Source organism: Podarcis muralis, chromosome 4, assembly GCF_964188315.1.
Source record: "Podarcis muralis chromosome 4, rPodMur119.hap1.1, whole genome shotgun sequence".
Lineage (NCBI taxonomy): Eukaryota > Metazoa > Chordata > Lepidosauria > Squamata > Lacertidae > Podarcis > Podarcis muralis.
In genome coordinates, this window is record NC_135658.1 from 813,263 (window position 1) to 839,378 (window position 26,116).

The window sequence follows — 26,116 nt, forward strand, 5'->3', positions numbered from 1 at the left end:
GCTGGGGGGACTGGCCTTGCAAGGGTTAAAGGGAACCGAGCTGCCTTCCTAGAGAGGACAGGAAGCAAGGGGGGCAGGTCCTCCAGATCCAAGGCCCCTCCCTCCCCTGTCCTTCCCTGCTTGGGTGTCTCTCCTGGGATCTGGTGAGTCTCCTCTCTCTCTGGGATCTGGTGGGGGTCCCAGGGCTGCAGCAGGGGAGGGGGCCTGGGGGGCCTGATCTGCTCCTGCAGGGGGGGACCCCAAGTCAGGGAGGAGAGGGTCCTGCCAGGGAGGGGCCAGGTCTGCCACGCTCTCCTTCCTGCAGATTCCAAACGCATTTGGCCTTTGCGCCCCCCCCCCCATTTCAGAAAAACAATGATTCTCCCCCGAAATCTCCTTCTTCAAACAAAGGAGTACCTAGGACTCGGGGTGACGTCTCTCAGCGTCATTGCACAACAGAGGAAACATCTGCAAGTGGTTTTCCAAAGCTGGACGAGGAGGTGGACTAGACACCCCCCCCCCCAAAAAAAGGTGGGAAAGAGAGGCCAGGAATAAAGAGAGGGATCCCAGCCCATAGTCTGGCTGCTGCATTGGGGACCAGTTTCCCAGTGTCTCCCAGGGCTGCTCCCCAAGGAGGCCACTGCACTATCCCCTTGCACCCAGAGCAGGGCATCCCAGGACCACATCCTCTCTCTCCCAAAGGGATTGTTGCTGGCAAAGCAGCCGGAAATGGGCGCTGCTACTCACTGAGCCTCCAGGGACCTTGGCATCAGTGGCTGTGTGTGTGTTAAGCCATCTAAGAGAGTAATAATAATAAATTAGCTGCCTAAATTTCAAAGGAGATGTCTTTGGCCCTATCCACTTGGCCCTCACGGGGTTGACTAGATACATTCCTGGCCCTCAGAGGAAAGAAAAAGGGACCCCACCCCAGGAGTCTGTCTGGAGAGCGGCAGAGAGACCAAGTGCAAGAAAAGGAGACAGAAGCAGGGGGAAAATGTGCCCTGAAGTGGGGGTGGGGGGAGAGCAACGTAATAGTAGTAGTAATAATAATAATAATTTATTATTTATACCCCACCCATCTGGCTGGATTTCCCCAGTACTCTGGGCGGCTCCCAAACAGAACACTAAAAACAGAATAAAACATTAAAAGTTTCCCTGAACAGAGCTGCCTTCAGATGTCTTCTAAAAGTCTGGTAGTTGTTCTCTTTGACATCGAATGGGAGGGCATTCCACAGGGCAGGCGCCACTACTGAGAAGGCCCTCTGCCTTGTTCCCTGTATCTTTGCTTCTCGCAGGGAGGGAACCGCCAGAAGGCCCTCGGCACTGGACCTCAGTGTCTGGGCTGAACGATGGGGGTGGAGATGCTCCTTCAGGTCTATTGGGCCTTTGAGGCCATTTAGGGCTTGAAAGGTCAGCTCCAACACTTTGAATTGTGCTCGGAAACGTACTGGGACCCAATGTAGGTCTTTCAAGACCAGTGTTAGGTCTTGAAAGACCAGGGAGTCCTCCACACGCGCCCGCCTCCTGTCCCCCAAAAACAGTACTTCTCTCTTGTCAGGATTCAGCATTGCATCCACATAGAACCAAGCATCCATTTTTCACAAAATACAAATGATTCCCTGGTCAGTCAGTTCTGACTTCATGCATTTACTGGAAGACAGGAGAAAACTGGCTGATTCACATTTTGCAATGCTATCTTCCTTCTAGGAGGGCTAGAGGCTGCTTCCCCTCCTCCGCCTCTTCTTCTTCTTCTTCCTCTTCTCTCCTCCTCCTCCTCCGTCTTCTTTTTCAGAAGATATCTCATGGTTTGGTAAAGTCCCACCCTGGTTCCTAGGAAGACTCATCCATGCTTGCTCAAGGAACATTTCTCTTCTTCTGACCTAAAAATTCTGTAACTAAACAATGTATTTGCTTTATAGGATTTGCTAGCACCTCATTAGCACAGGCAGAACTTGGCAGAAGACCAAAGGGTTCCTTCCTTCCTTTACCACCGGGGCCTTGTAAAGACCCCAAGATCTCCTGCAACGATTTTGCAAAGTTTTTTGCAGATAAAATCACTCATATTCGAAAGGAGCTAGACATCACCGTGGGAGCAGAGCCGGGGCGGGAGAGTGCTAGAGCCCTGTCTGGTGAAGTTGCATGGAATCAATTTCAATCCGTTACCCCCAAGGATGTGGACAGGCTGCTTGGACATGTGAAACCAACCACCTGTCTCCTTGATCCTTGCCCATCCTGGCTAATAAAAGCAAGCCGGGAAGGGCTGGGCGATGGGCTCTGTGGGGTGGTGAATGCTTCCCTCCTTGAGGGAGCCTTCCCAGACCCACTGAAAGAGGCGGTCATTAAACTGCTTCTTAAAAAACCATCTTTAGACCCGGCCAGTATGGCCAACTATCGCCCAGTCTCAAATCTTCCATTCTTGGGCAAGGTGATTGAGCGTGTGATTGCCTGGAGGATGCGGACCATGTGGATCCCTTCCAATCGGGATTCAGGCCTCATCACGGGACTGAAACTGCCTTGGTCGCAGTGGTTGATGATCTCCGGCGAGCTAGGGACAAAGGTGAGAGTTGTTTCCTAGTTTTGCTGGATCTCTTAGCGGCCTTTGATACAATCGACCATAACATCCTTCTGGACCGTCTAGAGGAGCTGGGAGCTGGGGGCACTGTCATACAGTGGTTCCGCTCCTTCCTCCTGGGCCGTGTTCAGAAAGTGGTGGTGGGGGATGAGGGTGCCTCAGGGTTCCGTCCTCTCCCCCATGCTTTTTAACATCTATATGAAGCTGCTGGGAGAGATCATCAGGGGGTTTGGACTGGGTGTCCATCAATATGCAGATGATACCCAGCTCTACCTCCCTTTCAAATCAGAACCAGAGAATGCGGTGAAGGTCCTGTGTGAGCGCCTGGAGACGGTTGGAGGATGGATGGCGGCTAATGGATTGAAGTTGAATCCTGACAAGACAGAAGTACTGTTTTTGGGGGACAGGGGGCGGGCTGGTGTGGAGGACTCCCTGGTCCTGAATGGGGTAACTGTGCCCCTGAAGGACCAGGTGCGCAGCCTGGGAGTCATTTTGGACTCACAGCTGTCCATGGAGGTGCAGGTCAATTCTGTATCCAGGGCAGCTGTCTACCAACTCCACCTCGTACGCAGGCTGAGACCCTTCCTGCCCACGGACTGTCTCGCCAGAGTGGTGCATGCTCTAGTTATCTCCCGCTTGGACTACTGCAATGCGCTCTACGTGGGGCTACCTTTGAAGGTGACCCAGAAACTACAACTAATCCAGAATGCAGCAGCCAGACTGGTGACTGGGAGCAGCCGCTGAGACCATATAACGCCGGTCTTGAAAGACCTACATTGGCTCCCAGTACGTTTCCGAGCACAATTCAAAGTGCTGGTGTTGACCTTTAAAGCCCTAAACGGCCTCGGTCCTGTATATCTGAAGGAGCGTCTCCACCCCCATCGTTCTGCCCGGACGCTGAGGTCCAGCGCCGGGGGCCTTCTGGTGGTTCCCTCATTGTGAGAAGCAAAGCTACAGGGAACCAGGCAGAGGGCCTTCTCGGTAGTGGTGCCCGCCCTGTGGAATGCCCTCCCATCAGATGTCAAAGCGATAAACAACTACCTGACATTCAGAAGACATCTGAAGGCAGCCCTGTTCAGGGAATTTTTTAATGTGTGATATTTTAGTGTTTTTTGGTTTCTATGGAAGCCGCCCAGAGTGGCTGGGGATACCCAGCCAGATGGGCGGGGTACAAATAAATTATTACTATTATTATTATTATTATTATTATTATTATTATTATTATTATTATTACTATTCCAATCTCTTAGAGGCTTCCTGAGAGCATAGATGGATGAGCAAGACTCAGCTGGCCCTGGAGCAGGAAGAGGCCATGCCATCCAAACTGGGAGCAGTGGGGGATTCTGGGAAAACTCTGGGCAGAAGATCCTGGGTGAGGAGGACCCCCTCCACTCAGAGGTGCAGAGCCAGCACGTGAGGCAGTTCTGCTGCCAGGAGGCCAAAGGACCCCGAGAGGTTTGCAGCCGACTCTACCACTTTTGCCACCAATGGCTGAAGCCAGAAAGGCACACGAAAGCTGAGATGCTGGACCTGGTGATCTTGGAACAGTTCCTGGCTGTCCTTCCCCTGGAGATGGAGAGCTGGGTGAGGGAATGCGGAGCGGAGACCAGTTCGCAGGCAGTGGCCCTGGCCGAAGGTTTCCTCCTGAGTCAGGCAGAGGAGAGAAAGCAGGTGAGAGAGACTTTCCTCTGGATACTCCCAAGGGGCTCCAAGTAGGATGGAGAACATCCCATAATGCTCTCCTGATGGTCCTTCCTTTTCCTGGGAAGGCATCCATGGAATAAGGTTTCATACCCTTACAGTTTTTGACTTTCTAATTCCCATTCTATTATTTCTCCCCATTCTCTGTTTCGAATCCTTGTTTCTTTTTCAGGAAAAGGATCATTTTGAGGAAATGGACCTGGATTCCTGTGAGGCAGAGAGGCCTCCGTTGGACACCAGAGAGAGGCCACAGGGTAAGGAGGAAGGCGGGTTTTCTCCATTTGGTCTCATTCTGTTTTCTGTATAGTCTCTGGGGTTTTTTTTGGGGGGGGGGGGGTTGGGAACAAGGGTCCAGAGGAGGAGAGATGTATTTCTGCATGGCTAACATATGAAATGGGCACAAATGTCCACCTGCACTTTTCTCTCTTGCAGATGGCAGAAGGATGCCGGCAGGACCTCCCTACCCACCTTTTCATGGGGGCAGAAGGGAAGCAGTGGCTGTGGAACCAGATCAGGTCAGGGGAAGCTGCCTTGTGGGGACAGAGGCCGAGGGATGGAGCAATGTCATGGACTGGTTGGGCACAGAGGAATGGTGGGAGGAAGCAGCCGGGGAACCAGGAAGGGAAGATGTCTCAGCCCAAGGAGTGAAGGTGGAGGAAGGATGGGCGGTCAGAGGGAGAAGAGGGAGAAGCCTGGGAAGAGGAGGCGTCAGAAGCTGAAGGGGTAACAGGGCTTAGTGAGCTGGGAGACTCTGTGGCAGAATGCAGTGCAGAATCGGAGGCAGAAGAGGAAGGAAGCGAGTGGGAGAGGAAGGTTGAGAGGCAGAGGTGAGTCAGGAGAAGGAGGAGCCACCGGGGGTCAGCATGACCTTGACAGAAGAGTTGGCAGAACCTCTTTAAACCAGCTGTACTCTGAAGGAATGACCCAAACCTTACGAACCTTCTGACTGTTTCTTTTTCGCAGAGAAGCTTCCGGAACCCTCTTGAATTACCTTATTTTTCGCTCTATATGACACACTTTTCCCCCTCCAAAAATGAAGAGGGAAAGTGTGTGTGTCCTATGGAGCGAATGCAGGTTTTCGCTGAAGCCTGGAGCACGAGAGAGGTCCCGGCGGACAGCTGCCTACAGCCCGAAGCCCGGGGAGTGTGGCGCTGTGCACCCCGGGCTTCGGGCAGCTCTCCACAAGTCTTCAGAGCCCGGTGGGAGTTCCCGCCGGGCTCCCAAGGCTTGCGGATAGCAGCCTGCTGTCCCCGAAGCCAAAACAGTGAGACGGGGCGCTGTGCTGCCCTTCGTCTGTTCCAGCTTCGGGATGGCTGCGCAAAGCCTCTGCAGGGCGGCGGGGTGAAGGGACTCCACCGCCCTGCGGAGGCTACAAAGGATGTCCCCGAAACCTCAAGCCTTTGGAGTGCAGCTGCGCTCCAAAGGCTTCGGGGATCTTTGAGGCTGGCAGTGGGGGAAAGCAGCGCTTCCCCCCAGCGCCAGCCCCACAAGCTCGGGGGGCAGCGGCAAGGTTCCCCAACCTGCTCTTGAACGCACCATGAACGCACCTTGTTTTTGAGGGCAGAACAAGAAAAAAAAATTTTTTTTTCCTATTCTCCCCCTCCTATGGTCCGGTGCGTCCAAAAGAGCGAAAAATATGGTAACTAGAATAGGAAAGAGCTCTACGTATCAGATCAATGCTTTCTCCACTAAGAAATTCAGACTGACAATCCCTCCATTTATTAAGTGCAGGAAGTATTGATATGCAAAACACCTCTGGAAAAACATTGCATGTACACTTTCCTTCAACAAGAATAAATCCTAGCCTTTGGTTGGTAGACCTGCAGTTCACCAGCAGACGACACAGTCTGACCAGAAGCTTCTGTGAGCAGCACAACAACATCCTGACTCCGAAAACTAAATGTTGTCACATTAGAAAACAAAAGGCTACCTATGAAACCTGACACACGGAAAAAACACAACTCACTCATCAAAACAGCTATCTTATAAACCTTCTCTTACTAATAGTATATAAACTCCACTCAAACATATAAACCAAGACCTGAAAACCTCGCTTTATAGCAAATCTCCCCAACAGAATATTCAACAGAGCACTTCTTTACCAGACCACATCAACAAACTTTGCCCTATACAGTGGTGCCCCGCAAGACGAAATTAATTCGTTCCGCAAGTTTTGTCGTCTAGCGAATTTTTCGTCTTGCGAATCACGAAATCCCATAGGAATGCATTGAAAATCAATTAATGCGTTCCTATGGTCAAAAAAGGGAGCGGGTGGCGCTGTGGGTAAAAGCCTCAGTGCCTAGGGCTTGCCGATCGAAAGGTCGGCGGTTCGAATCCCCGCGGCGGGGTGCGCTCCCGTTGCTCGGTCCCAGCGCCTGCCAACCTAGCAGTTCGAAAGCACCCCTGGGTGCAAGTAGATAAATAGGGACCGCTTACTAGCGGGAAGGTAAACGGCGTTCCGTGTGCTGCGCTGGCTCACCAGATGCAGCTTTGTCACGCTGGCCACGTGACCCGGAAGTGTCTCCGGACAGCGCTGGCCCCCGGCCTCTTGAGTGAGATGGGCGCACAACCCTAGAGTCTGTCAAGACTGGCCCGTACGGGCAGGGGTACCTTTACCTTTACCTTTTATGGTCAAAAAAAGTCCAAACAAAGCCAAATTTGGTACAACAACAGTTTATTAACTGCTCTTTAAAGTCACACATACTGTAAAGAGCAGTTCAAAAATTGAAGGGAAAATAAATTAACTTTATAAACATGACAGAAAAACATTTAAAAATCACAAAAATTCCCAAAAAAACCCCACAAGCTCCCAGATTCCTGCAGAAACCTCTCCAACTGTTCCCCCAGCCAGCCAGCACTCAGAAATTCAAACTCAGAAAAATTTTCAAAAAAACAACAACCTTGCCCAATGGTCACAGAAAATCACAAACATTCCTAAAAAACCCCCACAAGCTCCCAGATTCCTGCAGAAACCTCTCCAACTGTTCCCCCAGCCAGCCAGCACTCAGAAATTCAAACTCAGAAAAATTTTCAAAAAAAAAAAACCTTGCCCAATGGTCACAGAAAATCACAAAAATTCCCCCCAAAACCCCACAAGCTCCCAGATTCCTGCAGAAACCTATCCAACTGTTCCCCCAGCCAGCCAGCACTCAGAAATTCAAACTCAGAAAAATTTTCAAAAAAAAAACAACCTTGCCCAATGGTCACAGAAAATCACAAAAATTCCCAAAAAAACCCCCACAAGCTCCCAGATTCCTGCAGAAACCTCTCCAACTGTTCCCCCAGCCAGCCAGCACTCAGAAATTCAAACTCAGAAAAATTTTCAAAAAAAAACAACCTTGTCCAATGGTCACAGAAAATCACAAAAATTCCCCAAAAAACCCCCACAAGCTCCCAGATTCCTGCAGAAACCTCTCCAACTGTTCCCCCAGCCAGCCAGCACTCAGAAATTCAAACTCAGAAAAATTTTCAAAAAAAACAACCTTGTCCAATGGTCACAGAAAATCACAAAAATTCCCCAAAAAAACCCCCACAAGCTCCCAGATTCCTGCAGAAACCTCTCCCCAGCCAGCCAGCACTCAGAAATTCAAACTCAGAAAATTTTTCAAAAAAAAACAACAACCTTGCCCAATGGTCACAGAAAATCACAAAAATTCCCAAAAAACCCCCAGAAATTCAAATCCAGATTTTTTAAAAAAAAACAGCAGAGTGGCCCAATGGTCACTGAAAATCATAAAAATGCAGAAAAAAACACACAAACTTCCAGATTCTTGCAAACCCCTCCCCAACTGTTCCCCCAGCCACCCAGCACACAGAAATTCAAATCCAGAATTTTTTTTAAAAAACAGCAGAGTGGCCCAATGGTCACAGAAAATCATAAAAATGCAGAAAAAAAACACACAAGCTTCCAGATTCTTGCAAACCCCTCCCCAACTGTTCCCCCAGCCACCCAGCACACAGAAATTCAAATCCAGAATTTTTTTAAAAAAACAGCAGAGTGGCCCAAAGGTCACAGAAAATCATAAAAATGCAGAAAAAAACACACAAGCTTCCAGATTCTTGCAAACCCCTCCCCAACACCAAGTCCTTGAATTCCAAACACCCCAACCCAAAATCCAAACCCCCCCAAAAAAGTTTTAAAAGCTTAACTTACCAAATGGCTGCAAAAGAAGTTTTGGAAAAGCTTCAAAAATCACCAAAGTCTTTAAAAACCTCAAAAAAGGCTACTATGTACACTGTGTTCTATGAGTTGCTCCTCGAAGTCAAGTCGCAACTGTATTAATGGTGTTAAGAAAAGGGAAACAAACTTGCAAGACGTTTTCGTCTTGCGAAGCAAGCCCATAGGGAAATTCGTCTTGCGGGGCAAATCGCAAATGGAAAAACCTTTCGTCTAGCGAGTTTTTTGTCTTGCGAGGCATTCGTCTTGCGAGGTACCACTGTATCAGCTCACTTTTCAAATCTCTCCACACTAAAGAAACTTCCACCTAGACAACTAGTCCATTAATTGATTGACAGTGCAAACTGACAGACCCTCAGGGAATGAGCTGCTGTTCTCATTTGGCCTGAACCTCAGCCAAGTCTGTGAATATCGTGTTCTTGCTAAGAAAGAGTTAACTCCAGCTGTGAACTGTGGGATTTCCTGCCCAGATAACTCTGTGACTCCAGCCTTCTGAATGTTGACAGTAGGATTCATCTGTAGTTTCAGTTTTCATGGAATCCTGGAGTTGAAAGGGACCCCAAGGGTCATCAAGTCCCACCCCCTGCATTGCAGGAGTCTCAGCTAGATAATCCAAGACAGATGGCCATCCAAACTAGGCTTATTGTATTTCTAGATTGATCACTGAGTGCTAAAATAGGCTTCTAAGCGGTGGATGGATGAGAACAAATAGAGGCCAGGATTCACCTAGCCAGCCCCATCTGCTGCGAAATATAGCCTGCCCCCCGTTCCTCCCCCTCTCCATGCCCCCTTGAACCCCTGGAATTTGGCTGTGGGGCACTGGGAGGGATCCTCTTCAGAACAGGACATGAGGAGAGGAGAAAGGGGATCCTCCCATTGGGGAAACTGGAATCCCTGCGTAGGCAGGATGACTTGAAAACCACAAGGAAGAGAACCACCTATTTGCACAAAGATGAATACCCATAATTAAAAGCTGAATAAAATAATTCAATTAAAACGTCAAAATAGGCATCCATAATAGAAATGTGCAGCAAAGCAATCCTATTGAAACAACGCAGCAATTAAGAGGAAGAAAAGAACAGAGCATTGTGTACCAGGTCATATTTCTGCTGTCTCAGAGGAGGACATTTCCCTTTTTCTCTTAGGGTCCAGTGTGCTTTGAAGATGTCGCTGTTTGTTTCACGGACGAGGAGTGGGCGTTGCTGGATCCTGACCAGAGAGCTCTGCATAAGGACGTCATGGAGGAGAATTGTGGGATCGTGGCTTCTCTTGGTAAGGCTCCCTGTGGGATCGTCCTATCTGCCTGGAAATTCAAAAAATACCTCTATGTGACAAACCTCATACATTTCCACAGAGCTCAGCAGCGCCCCATACAACACCTGGGAACCTAACACACCCACAATAAACCGTGAAATTACAGTTTTTTCTGTGAACCATCTTCCTCCAGTTCTGCCTTTTTATACCATGATTTGGCTGGTCAGAACTGCCCAGGCATCTTAAATGTCACCTTCAGAGTTGTTAGGAAAGATAAGTAGCTTCTGTCAGGTTTTCTGTTTTTGTTTTCTTGGGTTGACCAAAGAGACGCCTCACATTGGCGATCGAGGGGAAGCCATGACTGGGCCAAACAAAATCCATCCCAGACAAGAGCTAGGCTTATTGAATCTCAGGTAGTAGTAGCAGTGATAGTAATAGTAATAATTTTTATTTATCCCCTGCCCATCTGACTGGGTTGCCCTATCCACTCTGGGTGGCGTCCAACACATATATAAACCAGAAACATAATAACAATCCCATATAAAAAGTACATTAACTTTAAAATAAACAACATATAGTAGTGGCCAAAATTGTGGAAATCTCTTGCAAAAAGTATATTTCCGAGGTTTGATGGCTCAAAACACCAATTTTTTTGGGAGTAATACCATAAAATTATATATCAATGGAAATATAATTTAATGAAGAATGCAATGCAATAACTTTTATGAAAGTGTATGTATTAGAACAGCAGCCATAAATACGAAACATGAAAGACATAGAAAAAAATGAGATCTATAGAAATTCTCACCATGTCAATTAATACTTAGTTTGTTAACCTTTCGCTTTAATTCTGGCCTTACAACGCCTTCCCATGGAGTGAAGCAAGTTTTTTCATTCAGCAGCTGTAATAATGTGAAACAAAGATGGAATTGTTGCCTCTATTAATTGGGCTTTATTGCTGGGTTGCTTCTTACTAACTAAATATTTATATAAAAATATAAAAACACTTCATTATGTGAGAAAAGATCAAATGTAGAACACTTCAGTTTGGGCTCAAGTATTTCATTTATGCACTTTTGGTCATTTACATTCCCATTAATGATGCAAATTCTGCCCACACCTTTTTCTGTCATACAACCCCCAGATCTATCACACTATCTATGGGAACAACCCTTCAGGCTCTGTCCAGTATGACACTTCGGCTCCCACCCTGGGGTGAGAGCATGCATTAGCAGAGTTTAGCGATATCCGACTGTGCAGGATTGTAGCATTGAGAATTTTATTTACAGCAGAGAAAACATAGAAACAGGGCCATCTCCTCTAAGTCAAAAGAGAAGGACAAAGAGAGGAAGTAAAATCATCCTAACTTCCCTTCCCATACACCCAACAGCAAGGAATGTAAATATAGGATCATTCTTCTGCTGTCCAGTGACCATGGGTTTTAGCCCAGTTTAATCTTTCCAACCTTGGCTTCAGAGAGAACAATGGCTTTTTCCTTAGAATTCTAGCATTTAGACCAGTCCTTACGCTCAACTTCACATTACATTGCACCATGTCATCTTGAAGACACCCAGATAGAATCATAGAATCATAGAGTTGGAAGAGACCACAAGGGCCATCGAGTCCAACCCCCTGCCAAGCAGGAAACACCATCAGAGCACTCCTGACATATGGTTGTCAAGCCTCTGCTTAAAGATGATTTTCTTCTGTCACGTAGGCACAGTCTCTCCATTCTTCGATTGTCACTTGCTGTTGTGCACCTTTCCCTGCCTTTACCAGTCTGATTTTATAGTGACTGGTGCTCCTTATACCTCTTCAAAAATGTAGAAAGGCCAGCTTTGGTTGTTTCCCCCAATCTTTCTTCTAATTTTTCATAGACGTAGTCTTGTTCACTTACTAGTACTATTTTACATCGCTATCTGGGTGACAAGTCAACTCTTTGTGCCACTTCTTTAATTTTATTATGTTTTACACACTCACTAAATAAAAGAACACACACAAAAAACCAACTAACATGATAGCAATCACATAACACACTGAAAAAAGTCAACATAACCAAGTTGTGCTTCCCTTTTCTGCTTATTTGGCTATACTTTTTGATAGAATACAGATAATTGAACAAACATTTGTGCTATATGTTCATAACTAGAGGTACCAAATGTCAAACAGATAAATAATTACCTGACATTCAGAAGACATCTTAAGGGAAGTTTTTAATATGTAACGCTGTACTGTTTTTAACACTGGTTTTTAACACACCCAACCCTCTTCAGTTCTTCTCCATTTCTTCCTGAGGCTCTAATCCCTTTTTGTGTCCATTGCAGATTGTGATGAATTGGAAATCGAGAACAAGGGTGACCACAACAAAATCCCCATAAAGGAGAAGCCACATCAAAATTTGGAGTGTGGAGAGAGCTGCAGTCAGAGCTCTCATTCCACTTCCCAACAAATAATTCACACAGGAGAGAAACCCTATCAGTGTGTGGAATGTGGGAAGAGCTTCAGGAGGAGCTCCCATCTCACTTCCCATCAAAGAATTCATACAAGTGAGAAACCCTATCAGTGTGTGGAATGTGGAAAAAGCTTTAGTCACAGCGACATTCTCACTAAGCATCAGAGAATTCATACAGGGGAAAAACCCTATCAGTGCATGGAATGTGGAAAGAACTTCAGGAGGAGCTCCCATCTCATTTCCCATCAAAAAATTCATACAGGGGAGAAACCCTATCAGTGTGTGGAATGTGGAAAGAGCTTCAGTCATAGCCACAGTCTCAGTTTTCACCAAAGAATTCATACAGGTGAGAAACCCTATCAGTGTGTGGAATGTGGAAAGAGCTTCAGGAAGAGCTCCGATCTCACTTACCATCAAAGAATTCATGCAGGGGAGAAACCCTATCAGTGTGGGGAATGTGGAAAAAGCTTCAGTCAGAGCTCCCATCTCACTGCGCATCAAAGAATTCATACAGGGGAGAAACCACATCAGTGTGTGGAATGTGGAAAGAGCTTCAGTCACAGCCACAGTCTCACTTTCCATCAAAGAATTCATACAGGAGAGAAACCCTATCAGTGTATGGAATGTGGAAAGAGCTTCAACAAGAACTCCAATCTCACTTCCCATCAAATAATTCATACAGGGGAGAAACCCTATCAGTGTGTGGAATGTGGAAAGAGCTTCAGGAAGAACTTCACTCTTACCTCCCATCAAAGAATTCATACAGGGGAGAAACCCTATCAGTGTGTGGAATGTGGAAAGAGCTTCAGTCAGAGTTCCCATCTCACTAGGCATCAGAGAATTCATACATAGTTCGGAAAAACCCTTCAGTATAGCTTTAGACATCAGGCTAATATGCACCTTTTTAAGTAGACCTTTGGCTGATTGACATCTAATGTCCTTTTAAAATGTTCGGAGGGGGGTTACAGATGTGTATTTTTTGTTTTTTTATGTTGTAACCGTCCTTAGACCTGGGGGTGTAGGGAATAGAAGCCAACTCTTAGAGGCTGAGGGTTCTTTGCCCCCCCCCAATAAAATATTTGAGGGGGCACCCACCCAGTTGATAGGCATTGCCATGCCAATGGCACACATGCATCATGTGATTGATTGTGCAAGGCAGGCCTTACCTGATCCCCCCACCATTATTTCATTTAAGTCGGCACTACTGGGTAGGGTGGAATACAAATTAAATACATGTATCACCTTCCTTTGCACATGTTCCAGCTTGTCAATATCCTTATTTATTATCATTTTTAAAATTTATGTGCCCTTCGTCTGAAGATTTCACAATATAAACATACAGGATGAAAGCGTGGCTTTCTTAAAAACAAGTAAAGCCAGAGAAATGTCTCCTCCCCCTTTTTTTGGATGGAGTTGCAAACTTTGTTGATCAGGGGAGAGCTGTGGAAATAGTGCATCTTGATTTCAGTAAGGCTTTTGACAAAGTCCCCTGCGATATTTATGTGAGGAAGCTGGTAAAATGTCGGCTGAACAATGTAACTGTTAGGTGGATTTTGCTGACGTAACCTGAACAGTACTCCTTCATGGTTCCTCATCTTCCTGGCGAAAAGTGACAAGTGGGGTGCTGCAACACGTACCTGGTGCCGGTGGACTTGACCCAATCCTGTCAGCAGTTGCTGGTGGATGAGGTCACCATTGAGGCACAGACGATTGTAAAGCACAGCGGCACGTTCCGGGTCAAGCGACAGCAATTCAGCATCAACGTGGCACTAGGCATATTCCAGAATCTAATGGACTCTCTCCTCAAAGGGGTTCCCAGTGTCACTCCCTTCTTCAATGATGTGTTGATTGCTGGGCCCATGCCGGAGGAGTTCAGGGTCTGCTTCTGCACTGTCCTGCACTGTTTCCAGACTGCTGGGCTCAAGATGAAGCGGGAAAAGTGTCGACTAGGAGTGCCCCAGGTGGACTTGGATTTACGATGGATGTAGACGGGGTCCACCTGACCGGGAACAAGGTGCAGGCCATTTGCGACACCCTGGCACCTAAGGGTAAGGTCGAACTCCAGGCCTTCTTGGGACTATTGAACTTTTACCACACCTTCCTTCCTCATAAGGCGGCGATAGCGGAACCCCTACACAGGCTCCTAGACGAGCAGCCCTCGTGGGTGTGGGGGCAGTGCCAGGAGGCCACATTCCAGGCAGTCAAGGGCTTGCTCATCTTGAACTCGGTTCTGGCGCACTTTGATGAGAGGCTGGTGGTGGTGCTGGCATGCAACGTCTCGCCCTATGGCATTGGCGCCATCCTGGGGCACCAACTTTCAGATGGGAGAGAAGTGCTGGTGGCGTACTTTTCCCAGATCCTCACTGCAGCTGAGCAGAACTCGCAAATTGACAAGGAGGGTCTCACAATCGTGAAGGGAGTAAATTGTTTTCATGATTTCTTGCGCGGGCGCCCTTTATTGTGGTAACTCGGTCTGTTCGTCCCTGAGAAGCAGACCCCCCCCCAAGTACTCCCCCCATTGATTTTCCTTGTCGGCTACCAGTGTTCTACTGGCCCTCAGCCGGCTACCACTACCATAGACCAACCCCAACCCAGTGCCCGCGCAAGAGGTCATGAACCTGGAGCTGCTTCCCGATTGCCCCAATCAGGTGCCAGAACTAGCGTGCCACTCCATCTCCCATAGGGTCATCTCCCAGGTCCTGGACTGGGTGTGGCAGGGATGGCCCAGTAACAGCCGAGGTCCGGATTTGCGGGCTACACGACCCGCAAACACAAACCATTGGCCCACAAGGGATGCCTGTTATGTGGGAGGAGGGTGGTAGCTCCCCAGCCACTCCGCCAAAAGTTCTTCACAGCCATACACGAGACACACCCAGGGTTAGTGAGAATGAAGGCCCTTGCCAGGAGTTACGTGTAGTGCCCAGGATCAACAGAGAGATAGAGGCCTGGGTTAAATACTGCCAGACCTGACAGGAGTCCCACCTGGATCCCCTGAGGGGCGCCATCCAGTCCTGGGAGTCCACCCAAGAGCCATGGTCCTGCCTGCACATGTACTTCGTTGGCCCCTTCCAGGGAAAAACATCCTTCGTAGTGATGGACTCCAACACCAAATGACTGGAGGTCACCCTGGAATGGTTTCATTTCTATGGCCGTGGCCATCTGGGTACTACGTAGGCTGTTCATGGCCCATGGGCTTTCCTGACACCCTCGTCTCAGACAACAGAACTGCATTCACGTCAGAGGAGGTCCAGACTTTCACAGTGCAAAATGCCACCTGCCACGTCTGCTTGCCACCGTTCCACCCAGCCACCAACAGCAAAGCAGAGCGCACAGTGCAGAGCACCAAAGATACGCAAGACCACCGAGAGCCAGTGTGGTGTAGTGGTTAAGAGCAGTAGACTCGTGATCTGGTGAACCAGGTTCGCGTCTCCGCTCCTCCACATGCAGCTGCTGGGTGACCTTGGGCCAGTCACACTTCTTTGAAGTCTCGCAGCCCCACTCACCTCACAGAGTGTTTGTTGTGGGGGAGGCAGGGAAAGGAGAATGTTAGCCGCTTTGAGGCTCCTTCAGGTAGTGATAAAGCAGGATATCAAATCCAAACTCTTCTTCTTCTTCTCTGCCGCATGACGCAAGGGGGCTGGGAGTACCACCTCACCACATTCCTTCTAGCTCAGCACAGCAACCCCAGCACAACCACCAGCCAGAGCGGAACGATTGAAGGCCGGCGCCTCACAACAAGACTTGACCACCTTCACCCCAACAGAGCTCAGGACGAGGCAGCGGCGGGGGGTAGCATGGACCCCCGGACCCAGTGTACACAAAGAATTTCAGGGCAGGCCTGGCATGGGTAACTGCCACAGTCACCAGGGCTACTTGCCCCATGTATTATGAGGTGCTAACAGTGGGGGGGGGCAATGCTGACAACACCACTGCAGTGAGCTACAGCGACCGTTCCTGGGAGAAAACCGGGAGGAGGGCTGGACAGAAGGGTCCGAAGAGGGCAGCTGGGCGGTGAGGCCCATAGAGCAGGAGGAGTGGGCAGGGGAGGCAGAACCATTATGCACAGAGATGACCCCCGAGGCTGAGCGGCGACAGGAACCAGAGTTGCGACTGAGTGGGTCGTCTGTGCCAGACCAAATGGCCCTGAGCATCCAGCAGCCCCGGAACATGAGCCAGAACCAGAACCCCCAACTGAGAAACACCCCAGGCATCAACTTAGACGTAGGCAGCCAGCATACATTGAGGACTATGAATGCAAACCTTCTGTATGTACTGAGCTGGGATCCTAGAACAAAATGCAGGTAGGATCCAGAAGGGAGCAACTTGATTGGCCTGTAGGAACAGTCCATTCAGGCTCTAGGAGGGGACTTGAATCAGCCAATTACGTGGGACCCATTGTGTAAATAATGTATATATAGCCAGAGGTTTTGGGGAAAATTCATTCACTGTATACTAGGAGCTGAAATAAAGAGCATGAAATCAATACCCCAAGTATATTTCATCCTTTGGGGGGGAGCTCAAGCAGTGGGGAGATTGCAAGGCCTGCCGGGGCAGTTGGTTGCTGGGACGGACAGCATAGCCAGAGCAGAGTCTGGGGTGTAAAAGGTAAAGGGAGCCCTGACTGTTAGGTCCAGTCGTGGACGACTCGGGTTGTGGTGTTCATCTTGCTTTATTGGCCGAGGGAGCCTGCGTACAGCTACCGGGTCATGTGGCCAGCAGGACTAAGCCACTTCTGGTGAACCAGAGCAGCGCACGGAAACGCCGTTTATCTTCCTGCTGGAGTGGTACCTATTTATCTACTTGCACTTGCTTTCGAACTGCTAGGTTGGCAGGAGCAGGGACTGAGCAACGGGAGCTCACCCTGTTACGGGGATTCGAACCGCCGACCTTCTGATTGGCAAGTCCTAGGCTCTGTGGTTTAGACTACAGTGCCACCTGCATCCCTCAGTCTGGGGTGTCAAGGTAAAGGCAACCCCCGTCCCTCACAATTCCACCAGAGGGCCAGGGCCTCTCTCTGATTGGCTACCCTACAAGAGAGGGGTGGAGGGAGAATAAAGTGATCCATTTTTGAGGGGATTTTCAGAAAGGGCTGGATTTGAGATGGGAGAGAGGGAAGGTTGAGAGAAGATGGGGACGAGGAGAGGGTGGAGGGAGGGAGGGAGAAGTGGCTCTGATCTGAGTGGATCATCTGCTCTGAGGAGAATATCTATGGAGCCAGAGGAAGGAGCCTCACAGCTGAGATGGGGAGACCATGTTGAGGGTCTGAAGGGAGTATTCAGATGGGAGTGAAGCTGGAGGGAGAAGCTGTGGGAAGACTCTCCTCTTCTTTTGGGGTCTCCTTCCAGTCAGGAGGAGAGAGATCTTCTAGGAAAAGGAGATTCCCAAGTCCGTGGCAAGGGCTGAGAGGATCCCCTGGGTCTGGCATACAAAGGAAAATACCTCAGGAGTGGGATTGCTAAGAGAGAGGGGAAGCGAGGAAAAGTGGCCCCTCGCTGAGAAGGAAGCTGGGCTGTGTCCAAAGTACCTCACGGAAAGACCCCTCATAACTAAGGGAGGGGATGAGAGAGAAGCCGCAGAAAGAGAGTTCAGCCTTTCACCACCTATTCTGGAAACATGAACGTCTCCCTGAAGTGCAGCAACTGAACTGGAGGGAAGCTGCAGAACCGTCCTTAATCCCGAGACCTTCAGGTCCACCATCTGCTCCCCCCCGGTGTGAGAGGACCTTTTCTGGCTCCCGAGGAATTCTCCCTGCTTTTGGGCGGGCCGGGCGCGTCTGCTGATTGGGCAGGCGACTGTGGACTGCGGGAAGCTCGGCTGCCTATTGGCTGGGAGGGCGAGGAGGCGGCTGCTTCCGCTGCTCCGGCAGTTGAGAGGCAGCTTGGGCCAAGGCGCTCCGAATCCGCCCGAGAAAGGCGGCCCATCCTCCGCCGGCCCGTGTCTCCGCTGGCCGGCTGCCCTGAGGAAGGCGAGCTGCTCTTCCTCCTCCTCCTCCTCCTCCGGGCTCGCCTAGGCGGGGCAGCCGAGGGGAAGGAAGCCGGCAGCGCCACGACTGCCAGAAGATGGGGCTGCAGGCCAAGGCAGGGAGGTGCTCAGGGCCCAGCCAAGAGGAGAGCCGGGCAGTGGCCTCGCCAGGGGGGCAGCTGGCCCTCTACAGCCACCGCAAATAAGGGGGGAAAAGGAAACCTGAGGTGCTGCCTGGCTACAGGCGTGGGTGGACTCGGCATTGCAAGGGTTAAAGGGAACAGAGCTGCTTTCCTAGAGAGGACAGGAAGCAAGGGGGGGCCAGGTCCTCCAGAGCCAAGGCCCCTCCCTCCCCAGTCCTTCCCTGCTTTGGCGTCTCTCCTGCAAGGGCTGCCTCCCTGCCCCCTCCTGGGATCTGGTGAGTCTCCTCTCTCTCTGGGATCTGGTGAGTCTCTCTCTGGGATCTGGTGTGGGTCCCAGGGCTGCAGAAGGGGAGGGGGCCTGGGGGGCCGGATCTGCTCCTGCAGGGGGGGACCCCAAGTCAGGGAGGAGAGGGTCCTGCCAGGGAGGGGCCAGGTCTGCCACGCTCTCCTTCCTGGAGATCAGAGGATCCCAAACTCATTTGGCCTTTCAGAAAAAATGACTCCCCCGAAATCTCCCTTGTGCAAACAAAGGAGTCCCTGGGACTTTAACTCTCTGTGACGTCGCTCAGCATCACTGCACAACAGAGGGAACAGGTGCAAATGGTTTTCCAAAGCTGGATGAGGAGGTGGACTAGCCCCCCCCCCCAAAAAAAAGGTGGGAGAGAGGCCAGGAATAAAGAGAGGGATCCCAGCCCATAGTCTGGCTGCTGCATTGGGGACCAGTTTCCCAGTGTCTCCCAGGGCAGCTCCCCACGGAGGCCACTGCAGCAATCCCCTCGCACCCAGAGCAGGGCATCCCAGGACCACATCCTCTCTGCCCCAAAGGGATTGTTGCTGGCAAAGCAGCCGGAAATGGGCGCTGCTACTCCCTGAGCCTCCAGGGACCTGGGCATCAATAGCTGTGCGTGTGTTAAGCTATCTAAGAGAATAATAATAATAAATTGCACGCCTAAATTTCAAAGGAGATGTCTTTGGCCCTATCCACTTGGCCCTCAGGGGGTTGACTAGATACATACCTGGCTCTCAGAGCAAAGAAAAAGGGACCCCACCCCAGGAGTGTCTTGAGAGCGGCAGAGAGTCCAAGTGCAAGAAAAGGAGACAGAAGCAGGGGAGAAATGTGCCTGGAAGTGGGGGTGGGGGAAGAGCAACTCCTGAGGACCCCCAGGTGAGGACCCCCACTAGAGCCAAGCATCCATTTTTCAAATGACTCCCTTGTCAGTCCTGATTTCATGAATTGACTGGAAGGCAGGAGCAGCCAAGCTGATTCATCTCCCAGAAATCCCTTCAGTTGCCTCCACATTCTGCATTGCTAGAGGGCTGGAGACTTACTTCTTCTCCCCTTCCTCCTCCTCTTTCTTTTCAAAAAGGTATCTCATGGTTCGGGCTCTGGTGCCGTCCAGTCCTGATTCCTGGCAAGACTCATCCATGCTTGTTCAGGGATCCTGTTTCTTCTCCTGACCTACAAATTCTGTAACAGAACAATGTATTTGCTTTGTAGGATTTGCTAGAGCTTCTCATTAAGACAGACAGAACTTGGCAGAAGACCAAAGGGTTCCTTCCGATCTCTCAGAGGCTTCCTGAGAGCACAGATGGATGAGCAAGACCCAGCTGGCCCTGAAGCAGGAAGAGGCCATGCCATCCAAACTGGGAGCAGTGGGGGATTCTGGGAAAACTCTGGGCAGAAGATCCTGGGTGAGGAGGGCACCCTCCGCTCAGAGATGCAGAGCCAGCAGGTGAGGCAGTTCTGCTGCCAGGAGGCCAAAGGACCCCGCGAGGTTTGCAGCCGACTCTACCACTTTTGCCACCAGTGGCTGAAGCCAGAAAGGCACACGAAAGCTGAGATGCTGGACCTGGTGATCTTGGAGCAGTTCCTAGCTGTCCTTCCACCGGAGATGGAGAGCTGGGTGAGGGAATGCGGAGCGGAGACCAGTTCGCAGGCAGTGGCCCTGGTCGAAGGTTTCCTCCTGAGTCAGGCAGAGGAGAGGAAGCAGGCAGAGAGAAAGCAGGTGAGGGAGACTTTCCTCTGGATACTACCTTGACCAGAGCCAGGGCCTTTTTGGATGTGGCTCCGGCCTGGTGTAACGCTCTCTCACAAGAGACCAGGGCACTGCGGGATTTGACATGCGCCAGGCCTTTGTTCAGGGTTCAGTCTGATTCTTTTCTTTCAGTACAAGAATAAGCACTAAAGAGGCTTCCTAGCCCGCTCACACCTCCTTTATAAGACCAGTGGTAACAGTAGTTGGCCCTAGCGATTATTAACCACTCTCAATTTTACCAGTGGACTGCCGTCTGTCCAGATTTTAATTTGTTTTGAACTAATTTTAAGAAGTATTTTAATTAATTGAGTGCCTGTTCTTATATTCTTTGTATACTGTGTTAGATTTAGGATGTTAGCCGCCGAAAGATTGGCTCTGACCAGGGAGGGTGGAGTACAAATTAAAGGTAAAGGTACCCCTGCCCGTACGGGCCAGTCTTGCCAGACTCTAGGGTTGTGCGCTCATCTCACTCTATAGGCCGGGAGCCAGTGCTGTCCGCAGACACTTCCGGGTCACGTGGCCAGCGTGACATGGCTGCTCTGGCAAGCCAGCGCAGCACACGGAACACCGTTTACCTTCCCGCTAGTAAGCGGTCCCTATTTATCTACTTGCACCCGGGGGTGCTTTCGAACTGCTAGGTTGGCAGGCGCTGGGACCGAACGACAGGAGCGCACCCCGCCGCAGGGATTCGAACCGCTGACCTTTCGATCGGCAAGTCCTAGGTGCTGAGGCTTTAACCCACAGCGCCACCTGCGTCCCCGGAGTACAAATTAAAAATTATTATTATTAGGGGCTCGAAAGAGGATGGAGAACATCCCATAATGCTCTACTGATGGCCCATCCTTTTTCTGGGAAGGCATCCATGGAATGAGATCTCATACCCTTAAAGTTTTTTTACTTTTCCATTATCTTTCTGCTATTTTTTGTCATTCATTTTCTGTTTTGAATCCTTGTTGCTCTTTCAGGAAAAGGATCATTTTGAGGAAATGGACCTGGATTCCTGTGAGGCAGAGAGGCCTCCGTTGGACACCAGAGAGTGGCCACTGGGTAAGGAGGAAGGTGGTTTTTCTCTGTTTGGCGGCATTCGGAACCAAGGGTCCAGAGGAGGGGAGATATATTTTTGCATAACTAACATATGAAATGGGCACAAACGTCCAAATGCTCTCAGCAGGTAAAGCTTTCTGAAAGGCCCATCTTTAGTTAGAGATGCCCTGCTTCACCTGTGAGAGAAGTAGGCACTCCTGGCATCCTGCTTACCTTTTTTCTCTTGCAGGTGGCAGAAGGATGCCGGCAAGACCTCCTGATCTGTCTTTTCATGGGGTCAGAAGGGAAGCAGTGGTTGTGGAACCAGATCAGGTCAGAGGAAGCTGCCTTGTGGGGACAGAGGCCGAGGGATGGAGCAATGTCATGGACTGGTTGGGCACAGGAATGGTGGGAGGAAGCAGCCAGGGAACCAGGAAGGGAAGATGTCTTAGAGCCCAAGGAGTGGAGGTGGAGGAAGGATGAGCGGTCAGTGGGAGAAGAGGGAGAAACCTGGGAAGAGGAGGTGTTAGAGGCTGAAGGGGAAACAGGGCTTAGTGAGCTGGGAGACTGTGGAAGAATGCAGTGCAGAATCGGAGGCAGAAGAGGAAGGAGGCGAGGGAGGTCAAGAGTCAGAGGAGGACTCCGGGGGCTCCCTCTCCTTCTGCTAGAAGCCACCCTCCCTGTTTGTCTCTCAGAGCCTGGAGACTTCTGACAATGGAGGAGCAAAGGCAGGCTGCACATTGGCACACTGTTCAATCGCTTGCCAGAAACCCCAGAGAGGAGGGGGCTTGGAAAGCTGTGGGGAGCTAGGGGCCTTCTCTTTTGGCAGCTGATTTCATGGAGGAAGACCCTATCATGGAATTCTACTCAGTATTGATCCAGGCAGAATTCCAATGTATAGTTAGCAGAGTAAAACCTAAACATGTTGCAGGATTCCCAAAAATAGACCCAGAGGCAAATGTATTTCATCCAGCAGAGCTTTACTGCTACTGAAGGAAAATGAGCATCATGGTCCCAAATCCAAAACATTCAGGATTGGCCCTGTCCATAAGAAATCCAGTTGGAGCAAATTTCCCACAACTTATAATAAGTTTAAACCTCAACACTCAGCATACTATGTACAGAACACCAGAAGGAAGAGAGAGAGAGAGAGAAACCCAGGCTCCTTCTGGCCTCTTCTTATAGTCAGCATGACCTTGACAGAAGACATAACAGAACCACTTTAACCCAGCTGTACTCAGGCTGCAAGGCCTGGGTCCTTGTGCCAAAGGCCAAGCACAGAAAGGGTGGCCCTAGGTCCCAAAAGATGATTTTCTGTGGGTATGAGCCAGGGACCAAGGGGTGGAGATTTGCTTATCCAACAGGCAATCAGTCCAGGATTTTGCTCAGCAGCAGTGCTGAGTTCTGTGAGTAGAATGGATGGACACGCATACATGGGAACCCTGATGTTCTTTCAGAGGGTCTGCAAGACTCTGCTGATGAGGAAGAGGTAGAGGTTGAACCTGCTGCTGAGGCACAGAGTCCTGACCCAGAGCAGGTAGAGGGAAGAACTTCTAAAGCTGTGAAGCTTGAACAGAGAAGTGCTCCTTCCTCACCCACAGGTTCAGCTGAGAAGTCTAAACGGCGCAGTAAGTCAGAGGGGGAGCTCTCTGAGGCCAAGGACGTTCTAGCTTGTCCTAGCGAGTCTGAGGGGGTACCTGAAACTGGGTTGAGATGTTCAGCTCACACAACGAAAGATAAACCTCCTGACAGGTTTGCAGCCACAAGTGTGTGGGTTGGCATGGCACAGTGTGAACCCGAGAGTTTTGAGGATGTTCAGAAACTGCCTCAGGAAGAAGCCAGGAAATGGCATGAGGCAATGCAGAAGGAGATGGGCTCAATGGAGTCTCTAGGTGTGTTCTCCCTCACAACGTTGCCAATGAGCAAACAGGTCGTTAGCAGCCGCTGGGTTTACCGTCTTAAACCCACAGCAACAGGGGAACCACAGTACAAGGCTAGGCCAGTAGCCAGAGGGTTCACACAGCAAAAGGGGCTGCATTATACTGAGGTATATGCTCCTACTTCCAGATGTGAATTTCTGCACATGCTCTTAGCCATTGCTGCACAAAGAGGTTTTCAGGTGTATCACTTGGATGTGGCCTATTTGAACTCAGACCTCCAGGAGGATCTGTACATGCTTCCTCCTTCAGCGTTTGAGGGCAATGAGCCAAATACTGTATGGAGGCTTCACAATTCTATTTATGGCTTGAAGCAATCGGCCAGAAATTGAAACTTGTACCTGAATGAAGCCTTAGAGAAGCTAGGTTTCAAGAAGAGTCTTGCTGACAGCTGCCTGTACCTTAAAGGGTCAGGAGAGTCACAGGAAATGGTTTTAGTCTTTGTTGATGATATCATTTACACCTCAAGGGCAGACAAACAGGTGCAGAAGTTTGCCAAAGAGCTTGGAACACGGTTTCAGCTCAAGAACCTGGGTGCAGTAAGGATCTACTTAGGTGTTCAGATAGGACTGAAAATGGAAGCTTCTTGCTCCGTCAGAAAGGCAAGATTGAGCACTTGCTTGAGAAGTTCAGAATGTCTGATTGTGCAGGGGTTAGGGCACCCATGGAGACAAGCTATGTGAAAGACAGTCAGGTAGCAGAACGCCTTGAGTGCGTTAACGCTGAAGTCTTCCAGTCCGCTCTGTGTAGTCTATTGTATCTGTCCCAATGGAGCAGGCCGGACATTGCTTTTGCTACCAATCTGCTCAGTAGGGAAGCATCAAAGCCCAGTGTAAATGCCTGGCGTGGTATCAAGCGGCTGCTGTGTTACCTGCAGGATACCAAGGACTTCAGTCTCAAGCTGTAAGCTGCAGGTGAGACGGCGCTTACTTGCTACGCAGATAGTGACGGGGTGAATCTGGATGACAGGAAGTCCGTATCTGGGATAGTAATAAACCTTGGGGAATCTCTAGTTGGGTGGAAGTCCCGGAAGCAAAGTCTCATTGCGCTGTCCTCTACTGAGGCTGAGTTCATTGCACTGTCGGAATTGTGCAGGGAACTGGAGTTCTATAGATGCCTGGTGCAAGAGATCTATGGGGATTGTTGCCTGCCCATCACTGTTTGGGAAGACAATCAACCCTGTCTGAAGTTGGCAGAATCTGGGCAGTTGAAGGCCAGAACCAAGCATATAGACATACGTTTCCAGAATGCGTGTCAAAGTGTCAATCCTATTGAAAGCAATCCTATTGAAACAACACAGCAATTAAAAGGAATGAAAGAACAGAGCATTGTGTAGCAGATCATATTTCTGCTGTTCCAGAAGAGGACATTTCCTTTTTCTTTTAGGGCCCAGTGTGCTTTGAAGATGTCACTGTTTGTTTCACGGACAAGGAGTGGGCGTTGCTGGATCCTGACCAGAGAGCTCTGCATAAGGACGTCATGGAGGAGAATCGTGGGATCGTGGCCTCTCTTGGTAAGGCTCCCTGTGGGATCGTCCTATCTGCCTGGAAATTAAAAAAATACCTCTATGTAACAAACCTCATACATTTCCACATAGCTCAACAGCGCCCAATACAACACCTGGGAACCTAACACTCCCACAATAAACCTTGAACAGCAAATTCCAGTTTTTCTGTGAACCGTCTTCCTCCAGTTCTGCCTTTTTATACCATGGTTGGGCTTGTCTGAACTGCCCAGGCATCTTAAATGTCAGCTTCAGTGTTAGTATCTGAAGAAGTGTGCATGCACACGAAAGCTCATACTAATAACAAACTCAGTTGGTATCTAAGGTGCTACTGGAAGGAATTTTTTTTAGTTAACTTCAGAGTTGTGCAGAAAGATAAGTAGCTTCTGTAAAGTTTTATGTTTTTGTTTATGCTGCTGTCAGTCTTGGGTTGACCGGAGAGACGACTGACATTGGAGATGGAGGGAATGCCATGATTGGGCCAAACAAGATCCATCCCAGAGAAGAGCCAGGCTTATTGAATCTCAGGTAGTAGTAGCAGTGATGATGATGATGATGATGATGATAATAATAATAATTTTTATTTTTACTCTGCCCATCTGGCTGGGTTGCCCCAGCTGCTCTGGGCAGCTTCCAACACTTATATAAACCAGAAACATTAATCATAACAATCTGTCCCCATATAAAAAGTACATTAACTTTAAAATGAACAACTTACACTAGTGGCCAAAATTGTGGAAACCCTTTGGAGAAAGTGTATTTCAGAGCTTGGATACCTCATGACACCACTTTTTGGGGAGTGCTAGCATAAAACTATATATCAATGGAAAGATAATTTAATGAAGAATGTAATGATTTTCTTCTGTCATGCAGGCACAGTCTCTCCATTCTTCAATTGCTGTTGTGCACCTTTTCCTGCCTTTACCAGTCTGATTTTGGAGTGACTGAGTCTCTTAACCAGCTTTGGTTAAGTTTTCCCCAATCTTCCTTCTAATTTCTTCATACCTGTAGCCTTGTTCACTTAATAGTTCAATTTTACATCTCTTTCTGAGTAACTACCAACCAAATTGGTAGCAATCACATAATACACTGACAAAAGTCAACCTAAGCAAGTTGTGCTTCCCTTTTCTGGTTATATGTCTATAACCTTTGATAGAATACAGATAATTGAACAAATTTGTTGCACTACATTCTTGGTTAAATTATTTCCCCATTGCTATATAATATTATGGTATTACAGTCATACCTCTGGTTACAGTCACTTTAGGTTGCGTGTTTTCGGGTTGTGCACTGAGCCGAACCTAAAAGTACCGGAATGGTTTACTTTCAGGTTTCAGTGCTCGCACATGCGCAGAACAACCAAATTACGACCCATGC

General features: G+C 49.3%; 3 protein-coding genes across 8 annotated transcripts in view; 2 read left to right on the forward strand and 1 right to left on the reverse strand.

Annotated features, from left to right (window-relative positions):
- Nucleotides 1–24,591, forward strand: LOC144327606 (zinc finger and SCAN domain-containing protein 31-like). Of its 4 annotated transcripts, none has more exons than XM_077927974.1 (4): nucleotides 1–170; nucleotides 19,738–20,245; nucleotides 21,241–21,322; nucleotides 21,549–24,591. In XM_077927974.1, exons 2-4 carry the CDS (start codon nucleotides 19,829–19,831, stop codon nucleotides 21,779–21,781), a joined length of 732 nt encoding a protein of 243 aa, XP_077784100.1. In that variant the 5' UTR covers nucleotides 1–170; nucleotides 19,738–19,828; the 3' UTR covers nucleotides 21,782–24,591. The 4 variants fall into 4 exon arrangements, with proteins under 4 accessions (XP_077784100.1, XP_077784097.1, XP_077784098.1 ...); XM_077927971.1 differs by having other exon boundaries at nucleotides 1–143; XM_077927972.1 differs by lacking the exon at nucleotides 1–170 and adding an exon at nucleotides 17,940–18,541.
- The window catches only part of LOC114589686 (uncharacterized), a 386,543-nt gene that overhangs the window by 357,845 nt on the left and 2,582 nt on the right, over nucleotides 1–26,116 (forward strand). The window contains exons 7-8 of the mRNA XM_077927818.1: nucleotides 3,271–3,274; nucleotides 12,192–12,983. Of these exons, the coding sequence (XP_077783944.1) occupies nucleotides 3,271–3,274; nucleotides 12,192–12,983 (796 nt within the window). The remainder of the gene's footprint in view (nucleotides 1–3,270; nucleotides 3,275–12,191; nucleotides 12,984–26,116) is intronic.
- LOC114589761 (uncharacterized) overlaps nucleotides 1–26,116 on the reverse strand; it is a 498,312-nt gene that overhangs the window by 158,239 nt on the left and 313,957 nt on the right. The window lies entirely within an intron of this gene.

Coding starts and splice junctions, on each gene's coding strand:
- LOC144327606 (XM_077927974.1), top strand. CDS start 19,829: ATGGATGAGCAAGACCCAGCTGGCCCTGAAGCAGGAAGAGGCCATGCC. Junction 20,246..21,240: donor AGCAGGCAGAGAGAAAGCAG/GTGAGGGAGACT, acceptor TTGCTCTTTCAG/GAAAAGGATCATTTTGAGGA. Junction 21,323..21,548: donor CACCAGAGAGTGGCCACTGG/GTAAGGAGGAAG, acceptor TTTCTCTTGCAG/GTGGCAGAAGGATGCCGGCA.